Genomic DNA, 9,523 nt, shown 5'->3' with positions numbered 1-9,523 from the left:
ACAACGAAGGTAAGTGTGTCGGCATTGGCGTGTGTCTCTCTTAGTCGGATCCGGCCGCAACACTCTGACGAGAAATCCCATCGAGACACTGCAGCACAGATCACCAAGCCTCCCCACCACGACAAGGTGGAGACACGACGGGGAGGAGAGTACCCCCTGCCTTGTTTGCGTATTCCCAACTGCCCACTGCAGGCAATACTAGAACTTTTGTCCTAGCAGGCCGGCCTTTGTCTGCAGTGCAACAGAAGGGAGATACCCCGGGGGCACCACGAGGAGGTAAGGCTAGGAGGATTTGGGTTTTCGCCCCCATTTAGTCCGGAGAAACGCGTATTTCGTCCCTCCGCATTAAAAGAAGTCAAACAAATAAGACGCCCGATTGTTATATTCCATTCTTATTATTTGTATTGTCGTTGATTATTGTTTCGTCAATCGGTATATTGATATTTTCGCAATTTATAAATCAAATTCTTCACAATTATATTAATGTATAATTAATGAATAAAATTATTGCAGACAATTTGTAAATTCCTTCTAGCAACGACATTCTCCATTGTAACTTTTTACTTGTTCTGTTTTAAATTTACATAAATTCATAAGTTAAAGATAAACATTCACTTTTTTCTAAACATATTTCTTGTCATTGTCTTAATTAATGGTAACCACAAAGAGTTAATTATTTTACAGATAAATCTTCGTTTTTGTTGTTTCGCACGTGGAACGAACAAGGGAGGATTTCCTCGTGCGAGTCTTACATTTTAATAAAATATATATCATTCGAGAGAGGGAAGAAGTATTTTTACTTTCTCGGCTGTTACATATAGTAGCGATAAAGTATGGCGATCGGTCAAAGAATGATCCTTCAAGATTTTTACGGACTTTGAAATTACGAGAAATGCGAAGATGTTTGGGGAGGGTTCTGCATGTATGGATGATGTTAGTGTGTGTGTTGCAAGATTTTTTTACCCTGTTTGAAGCCTAATAACTCTTGCGCTTATTGTCGAAGATATTAGGAATTTAGCAGGAAGAGTTCGTGTATTACGGGAATTGATTCGATTAAATTTTGGTGGTTAAAGTTCGAGAAGGTTGGGAGATAATGGGGTCGTGTGTATCTCCAGTAGGGTCGGACCTAATGACGATTTTACTCGTTATTAGCCTTTACAGTTTTCCTTGTCCAAGATTGCTGTTACCAGGTGACATCGTCAGACATGATAACTGGGATGAAGCATCGTTCCGTTGAGTATTCACGTGGTAAAACTTGCCACTCGCATCATTTTCTGTAAAAGAAACGAGAATTTCTCTCCACGTTAGATTTAAAATCTTATAATTTGTTTCAATTAATTTAAATTTTATGTTTAAATATATTATAATGACCCCTGTTTGTAGATATAACAGAGTGCTCCTCGTGTCGCGCCGCGTCACTGCGCGCATTCGATACATTTTTTCTTCGCCACATTGTATGAGAAACTAAAAAGAAAAACAAACATGTTTTGATCAATATTGCATTAAAAATAGAACAATTTAATCCAGAATAAATCAAATATTATATGTAAAGTATTAACTGTGCTGTAATAAGTTAATTTTGTAAGAGTCGGGCGACGCTTCGCTTTGAATCGCGACACGTCGCCCGTTCAATTTACGTGACTCGTGACCTTAAAAACACATTTTATTTTTCTAAAGCTATTTATTACTGTCTAAAAAACTTAATAATTAAAACGTTTTTTGTATATTTTTAAAGGAAAAAGCTGAAATAAGCGTTTTTAAATACCTAATTTGGGCGCGCCGCGTTGCGCCACCAGCGTAGGGTGACGTCGCGAGTGAATATCTCAATTAAGGAACGAATAATGAATAATTTATTAATCAGGTCTATTTATATTATGTCTAGTAAACAGATTTGTCGAGATAAAATTTTATAACAACAAATTGTAAAAAAGAGAGCAATACTTTAATCATCATAATTCTGGGAAGAGGATTTTATTAAGGAAATAATGATAATGGTGATGTCATTGATAACATATTTATTATTTAACCAGTTAGGTATTTCCCATTAGACCATTAGTCTGGACCTAACAGCGCAAGAGTTTAGTGGCATGAAAATTCAAAATAATAGTAATAACAATAAAACAATGAAAAATTATTTTATGTACAAATAAATTATAAAACTATCAGTAGAAATTAAAGCGTAATGCAAAACAAAATAAGATATATCAGTTTAATATTAAAATATGAATAGAATTTTTATGAACAGAGTGATAGTACTAATGACAGGTTTTCAATGACAGTGCCTTTGCCCTTTCCATATTAAAAAATATGTAAAAATAAAACTGCAGTATTAATATTATAAAATACACTCGATCGATGCAAAAGTGGAACTACTAGTTTGGGGGTGCCTAGAAGTTGTGGACCTAGAAACGCTCTATTTCTAAATGTAAGTCCACTGGTTACGGTCCCCTAGTTTGTATCGTTATTTCTCGCTTCAATTTTATGGTAACTTTGCAAAAGACGATACAAAAATAACAGGTAAACAACGCTGCACGAATTACTATTATTTAATAATAACAATTGCAATTAATAATGTTTCAACTTAAAATTTCCCAATCCTATAAAATTTTTAAAGTCAGACTCAATCAAACTAAAATTTCCATTAATTGTAGACTTAATTCATTTACTCCCCTTAATGTTATTAAAATGATTGCAATAAACGGATACTATTATATTACGTTAATGAAATACATAATAAATTGATTATTTTATCAGTTTTAGAACATAATGAAACCAGCGGGAAGGAGTGGAAGGAGAATTATTTTAATGAAAACTTGGGAGGATGTCCATTTCTCGATCACAATTGGAACGAATCTACTTATAATTTAGAAGAAAATTTCGCAAAATTTTTATTAAATTATCTAATGACACTTTGATTTCGATTCAACCAGACATTAGGAACACAGAAAGAAATATAATTACTGTAAGTTTGTGTTATAACTTTATTAACTACAAGTAGTGTAATTTTAATAAATAAATCACATTTACCCATTTGTAGATTTTGGCTCCAATTATACCAATAGAGAGTCAAATTAAAACAAATTATTTCGATTCTAATGAAGGGATAAATACTACATCTTCGATAACATATGTAAGTCTTTAAATTAATTACTAAATCATTATTGTTTTACTATTTACTATAATATATTATATTAATAAACAAATTTGTCTTTTCGAGGAAAATTACGTAAGCAACGAAGAACCTGATTTTATGACTGTTGAGGAATTACAGGAACTTATTCCAGAAGTATTTATTTTTATGGTCTTTTAAAGGAGTTAAAGCAAAATGATATTTAAATTACTTGCGTTAATTTTAGATTAATTGGAAGAAGTTATTCGATTACATTTTTGAAGATGTCGACTTACCTGAAGAATCAAATATAACTTCTCAGACAGAAATTATGATATCGGACAAAAATAAGTTATTAGAGTTTTTCAAGGTGAATAAGACGGAAAGTTTTAAAAGGTAAACCAAATGAATAAATTTTAACATTTTGTATTTACGTCTCATGCAAGTACAGTTTTAGAGCTAACTAGAAAACATTTTACAGTGTTTTAGCCAATTATTTCTGCAAATCTTTCTCTGTGTCGATTCTTCATACGGTTAATGAAACATTGCCGTTAGTAATAATCTTTAAATTAATTTGAACATACACTTATTTCCTAGATTATATATATTATCAACATGTGAAATGTAATGTAAGTAAACTTTTATAAATTAAAATGTTGATTAAAAAAAATACTTACTTAATATGCCCATTCAAAATTTTAAATTACTGGCTCTTTTACAACTATTAATTAATTTAATTGTTAATGTTACATTAGGTAGCCAAGATGGCGGCTCGTCTCTGATTCCAGCAAGGAAACAGTGCGGACGCACGTTCTAACCTAACCTAACCTATTCTAATAAATTACTATAATTATTAGCAACCAAATTATTAGAATAGGTTAGGTTAGGTTAGAACGTTCGTCCCACTGTTTCCTTGCTGGAATCAGAGACGAGCCGCCATCTTGGCTACCTAAGGTAACATTAACCAATTTAATTTAATGAAGTAAACTTTATACTTAACTTTAAGTAATCTAGTTTAAAGTTCTAATTTCTTAGATAAAACCAGATCTTGTTGAGGAAATTACTGAACATATTCATGAATTTATGTCAAATTCATTGAGCAATAAAACTTGGTTGGATGACGACGCGAAAACTCAAGTCAACGAAAAAGTAAGTTTCAGAAACAGACACACATTCTTCTTTATTATATATATATATATATATAAATTACCGAATTTTATATTTATACGTATTCCATTAATTTTTTAACAAATTATAAATATTCCATTTCTCATTTTTTTAGATTAAAGAAATTATAATAACAACAGACTTTCCCGAATTTGTTAAAAACGAAGACTTATTTATGGAGTATTATAAGGATGTAAGTATTGCAATTAATTTCAATGGTATATATTTATTCCTTATGCCAAATTGATTAGACATACGAGATTAACTATAACTTCGAAATTTTGTAATTCATTAGTTTCCAAATATGACTTCAAATTTTGATGAAAATTTTGTAAATGTGAAAAGCTTCGTGTTTAAAAAACTGCTTGAAACTCTGTGGAAAAAGAATAATAGGAAACAGTAAGAAGTATTATACTTGTTGCTTGATTGAATAATATTTTAAACTGTTGTTTGAAAGTTTTTTTTTTAATTTATTTTTTAATTATATTCGCAGATGGGATATTGAAAGAAACACCCCAGTAATGACTTTATCTCCAAATTATGTTGCAGCATCTAATAAAGTTGGTAAGATTTCAAAGTCCTTTTTAAATCGATTAAAACCTTGTAATTTCTATAGGTTATATACATGGAAGAATTTATTTATGTTTCAGTTATGACTCAATTTTTTCAAAGTAAATTCATGTTCAATGTTAATTTACTTATGTAAGTAGCTTAAATAAACTTCTTATATATTATCTTTATCTATATATACTTATATTTAGCTGAAAACATTTTAATATAAATAAATAAAACACATTATTGGAACACGATACCAAAAAGATTGTGGCAACAACCAAAAAAAGGCAGAAATGCCTATTTGTAAAGGCCGGTCCAAACACAACGTTTTATCGAACGTATAAGTTTTGTCTGAATCATTCCCTCAGTATTGAAGATTAATTAACTATATATGAACTTCTGATGCATACCGAAAGTCACGTTATTTCAATTCAAAACATCATTCCTCCATCTTACAATATGTCAAGCAAATATGCAATCTTAATTAGATTAATGTTACCCTAGGTATACAAAATGGCGGCTCGTCTCCGATCCCAGCAATCAGTAGACATTGAACAGTAGGGACGCACCTTCTAACCTATCTAATAATTTGGTTGGTAATAATTATGGTAATTTATTAGAATAGGTTAGGTTAGGTTAGAACGTGTGTCCCCACTGTTCCCTGTCTACTGATTGCTGGGATCGGAGACGAGCCGCCATTTTGTATACTTAGGGTAACATTAACTCTTAATTACATCGTTTAAAGGAAATTTTCAAATAATTTCAAAGCTTTTCTATAACTTGCAATACTTAGTTCCATTTACAGAATCATAACGATCTGTAACGGACGATGAATAATTTTCATTTTATTTATTATTAGTTATACGAATTTTGCTCGGTATGGTAGTATATTGGCACATGTAATTACTCATTCTCAACGTACAAGCGGTAAGGTTTAAATTTAACGACATTTATTACGTTTTTAATCTTTTAATGCCTATAATCTGAAATAGTAACTTTGCTTATTTCTTGAAATTATTGTGCAGTTTTCCATAAATATTTTAATAAAACCGATTATTTTACTGTCGTAAATTAGCTTTTCGTGTAGATGTTCGCGGAAATTTAAATATGACATGGTCAGTAGAATCACTAGCGGAATACAGTAAAAGAGTGCAATGCTTGGTTGATCAGTATGAATCCTATGATATTGAAGGAGATAAGGTGAGTTGTTTATTTCGCATTTTATAAAATATCATTTTATTAATAGAAAAAATATTTTATATTAATTCTTTAATATTCGTATTTCTTCTTTATTTAACAAAGATTAATTTTCTACTGAGTTATATAATTTCATTGCAGGTGGACGGTATGAAAACAATATATGAAAACATAGCAGACAATGGCGGCTTGAGACATGCATATTGTGTAAGTAATTTCGACAATTTTAAAAGTTTTCTGAAGTAATCATTAAGCGAAGTTTTTAATCGTAGGCATATAAAGCGTATTTAAAGAAATATGAAATAGAAGAAAAGGATATTCTTGAAGATTTCCAAACGTATACTCCGGATCAAATGTTCTTCATATCATACGCAACTGTAAGTATTATATATAATATACATACAAATAATATATAATTGTACTCAAATTATATGAAATTTCTCACAGATGTGGTGTGATTCAAAAACGGACGATGAATTAAAACGTATTTTCAATCTGGATGATCACAGTCCACAGAAATTCAGGTATATTACATAAGCTAATATTAATAAAGAAAATCGACATTTATTTGAATTTTTTGTCTGTCAATTTCAGAATCATAGGACCAGTTTCTAACATGAAAGAATTTTCAGAGGCATTTAAATGCGGTAACGATAAACCTATGAATCCGGTTAACAAATGTGTTTTATGGTAAATGAAGACGTCTTTATTAATTCATTGCATTGAAACGAAGAGTAAAAATGTCGCAATTCATAAATATTGCCGTTAAAAGAAATCCTGAATATAGATATAGCCTATATATGTCTGTTTTAATTTAACAAGTGAAGTTTAAGAATAAATCATTCTTTCTATGTTATTGATATAACGATACGAGAGAATAGAGAAGATCGTTGCTTTTGATGGAATTCGTTGTACTTAGAATGATTTTTAGACATGTAAATAATCGGCAGAAACCAAAAAGATATTATTCATTTATTTCGATTTTTAAAAAAATCCTGTCGGAATTATTAAATTTTTATTGTATTTTTCTTACGAAAAATAAAATAAACACTTACACTTGCAAATACCCGAATAATTCATTAATTATTAAAGTAATCATTAAAATATTCAATCAAAGACAAGGCTTTCTCATCTATGTATTCTAATTTCTAAAAAATATTTCATTTGTTTATTTTCAATAAAATATTTTTCCATGGTGAATCTTCTGTGATTGTTTTACGGTCATTGTTTATTAGTAATAGCAATGATGCCATTGCTTTAACATTACTTTTCTGAAATAAAAATTCAAAAATTAAGTTTAATTGCCACTACTTCTATCTGTAATTTACATATGCCATATTTTAATGATATATTCGTGTTGATATTTTATTTGTACTGTAATTAGTGGCTTGTTGAGCTATTGCCCCTACGGTTTTTCAGCTTCACATTTATTTGTTGTTCTGGAAGGAAAATAAAGCCATTATGGCAAGAAGAGTTAAAATGGCCCTTGTATGTCTCACTACTGAAATGCATAGTACTGCAGTGCATACGTTAATTGCACCCAAGCTGTGCTCAGATGCATTACTTTCATTCAATAAATATTGTCGGAAGCCACTTACCGAAGCCGCATGACTACCATAAAGCGAATCCCGTGCGATTTAAAATGGAAATTTTGTCTTAAACTTCAAAAAACCGCTCTTCCTTGATTAGGCGGCCTCATTTAGCTATTCCGTATTACAAATTTCATAAACTACTAACCTTTACTAACTGTTCGACGATTGACATCTACAACTATTTCGGGCTTCAATTTGAAATATTTGTAGACCTATAAATTCCCACGGTCGTCCGTCTGTATGTCTTTCCCTAATCTCGGGAAGGATGTTAGATATATGAAAGACAAGACCAGATATGGAAACCTTTGAGGTGGGAAGCTCCGATTAACTATATATAAACTTCTGGTTTGCAATTAAAGTCTGGTTATTTCAATTAAAATTTTTCCCGTGAAAGGGGTTAGACAGATGACCGTCACGACTCTGTTGCTAGCAGGAAAGTATGATATACAGAGGCAAAACACTACAAATTTGAAATGGAGAGCATATATTTTAAATTAAATAAATTAAAAATAATAGTTTATTTTTTATATATTAGTTTAGTCAAATTAAAAAAGTCTACTTGTAATAGATTTCGAATTACAGTAAGAGGCCCACTTAACGTTGTGAATAAACTGTCGGAAACTGCAAAAAGACGTATAACGAAACTAATTTTACCATACGTTACTGATATAAACAAAGGTTAAGTTCTTACAGCATATTTCTAGTCACGAAAATATCACCAAACTTTTAAATAATGAACCAAAAGTACTTTTAAGGTGTAAACTTACAACTTCCGGGAGGTCTTGAAACCACCGAAATTTTTCGGGGTAGTTTGTCCAGAATACTTAGGACTTCGTCTCTCACCACCCGGATGCCCCATCGTTGGCTTGGTCAAACCCAAGATAAACTTGATTAAGAGAAACAAATATATATATATATATATATATATTAAAAAAACAAACAATTTAGAAAGCTTCTAACGGAGTCACAAAAATTTCTTGATGATGATAATTCATTTAATGATTAAATAAATTATTGAATGGATAAAGATATCAGACATTAAAGTAAACCAATTAGGCTGCTAGCTTAAAAAGATTAAAAACCGCTGTATTGTATAGAATAAATGCAACTGTTACTCATTGCAAATACTTACATTACATAGAAATAAGAAGAAATATTTCATATACATATCTATCAGAAACTAAAACAAATATTCAAAACTTTTTATAATTATCTCAATAAGGTATAATAATGATAATAACCCAAGAGAATTAAAAAAACGAGAGCAAACCTTATTTAAATTATGGAATTAATTACATTAACAAAATAATTTCAAAAAACAAGTCAAACTTCCGTCTTGTGAAGCTTTACTGTTAAATGTTATAAACCAATATTGTGTATTTCTGTATAAGCCGAATTAGGTCACTCAATGTTCAAATAAAATTTATTTAAACAAAAACTGTCTATTGTTATTGCCTGGAAAGAAGAATAAAACAAATCTCCTGTCTATAAGAATTTTTTAAATGATCAAATAAATGATAATTTCTTCAATAATTACATCAAAGTAATAATTATTATATTAATTAACATGCATTAATTAGTAAATAATAAAATGTAGACATTTTATTAATCATATTTTAGATTTTTTTTCGTGTGACTTAGCATTAATTTAAAGTGAATTAATTAATTTACATTTATTCATTCGAATAGTTATAAATTGTAACCAAATATATACACTAATGAGTAAAACTGTGTCATATTTGTACACCTTCTTCGACTGTTTGAACTGAAAATTTAACAATAACAATAGCTTCCATACTACAGGTGATACCACGTCACAACATTAACATGCTTTTCCACATCTGCGGACATATAAATATCAAAAATAACTTAAACATTACTAAGGCATAACTCACTTTATATC

At 30.0% G+C, this 9,523-nt stretch overlaps 2 protein-coding genes and 1 long non-coding RNA gene across 3 annotated transcripts; all 3 read left to right on the top strand.

The window, feature by feature from the left end:
* Window positions 1-3,217: 3,217 nt before the first annotated feature.
* LOC136970959 (uncharacterized) lies at window positions 3,218-3,657 on the top strand. The gene is made up of 3 exons (XR_010880075.1): window positions 3,218-3,286; window positions 3,357-3,505; window positions 3,591-3,657. It is a non-coding gene; the product is annotated as an uncharacterized lncRNA (long non-coding RNA).
* Window positions 3,658-3,691: 34 nt separating this feature from the next.
* Window positions 3,692-6,104, top strand: LOC136970946 (endothelin-converting enzyme homolog). Its single transcript, XM_067265435.1, has 7 exons — window positions 3,692-3,738; window positions 4,145-4,258; window positions 4,392-4,469; window positions 4,572-4,675; window positions 4,770-4,840; window positions 5,907-6,031; window positions 6,078-6,104. Exons 2-7 carry the CDS (start codon window positions 4,193-4,195, stop codon window positions 6,102-6,104), a joined length of 471 nt encoding a protein of 156 aa, XP_067121536.1. The 5' UTR covers window positions 3,692-3,738; window positions 4,145-4,192.
* A 71-nt stretch (window positions 6,105-6,175) lies between these two features.
* LOC136970958 (neprilysin-1-like) lies at window positions 6,176-6,813 on the top strand. Its single transcript, XM_067265444.1, has 4 exons — window positions 6,176-6,235; window positions 6,301-6,405; window positions 6,476-6,552; window positions 6,623-6,813. The coding sequence occupies exons 1-4, from the start codon at window positions 6,179-6,181 to the stop codon at window positions 6,720-6,722; spliced, it is 339 nt and encodes a 112-aa protein (XP_067121545.1). The 5' UTR covers window positions 6,176-6,178; the 3' UTR covers window positions 6,723-6,813.
* The last annotated feature ends 2,710 nt before the right edge of the window (window positions 6,814-9,523 follow it).

Source organism: Centruroides vittatus, unplaced genomic scaffold, assembly GCF_030686945.1.
Source record: "Centruroides vittatus isolate TY-2023 unplaced genomic scaffold, ASM3068694v2 contig_2226, whole genome shotgun sequence".
Classification (NCBI taxonomy): Eukaryota; Metazoa; Arthropoda; class Arachnida; order Scorpiones; family Buthidae; genus Centruroides; species Centruroides vittatus.
Note: the sequence above shows the minus strand (reverse complement) of the source record. Positions and strands in the feature narration are given on the sequence as shown.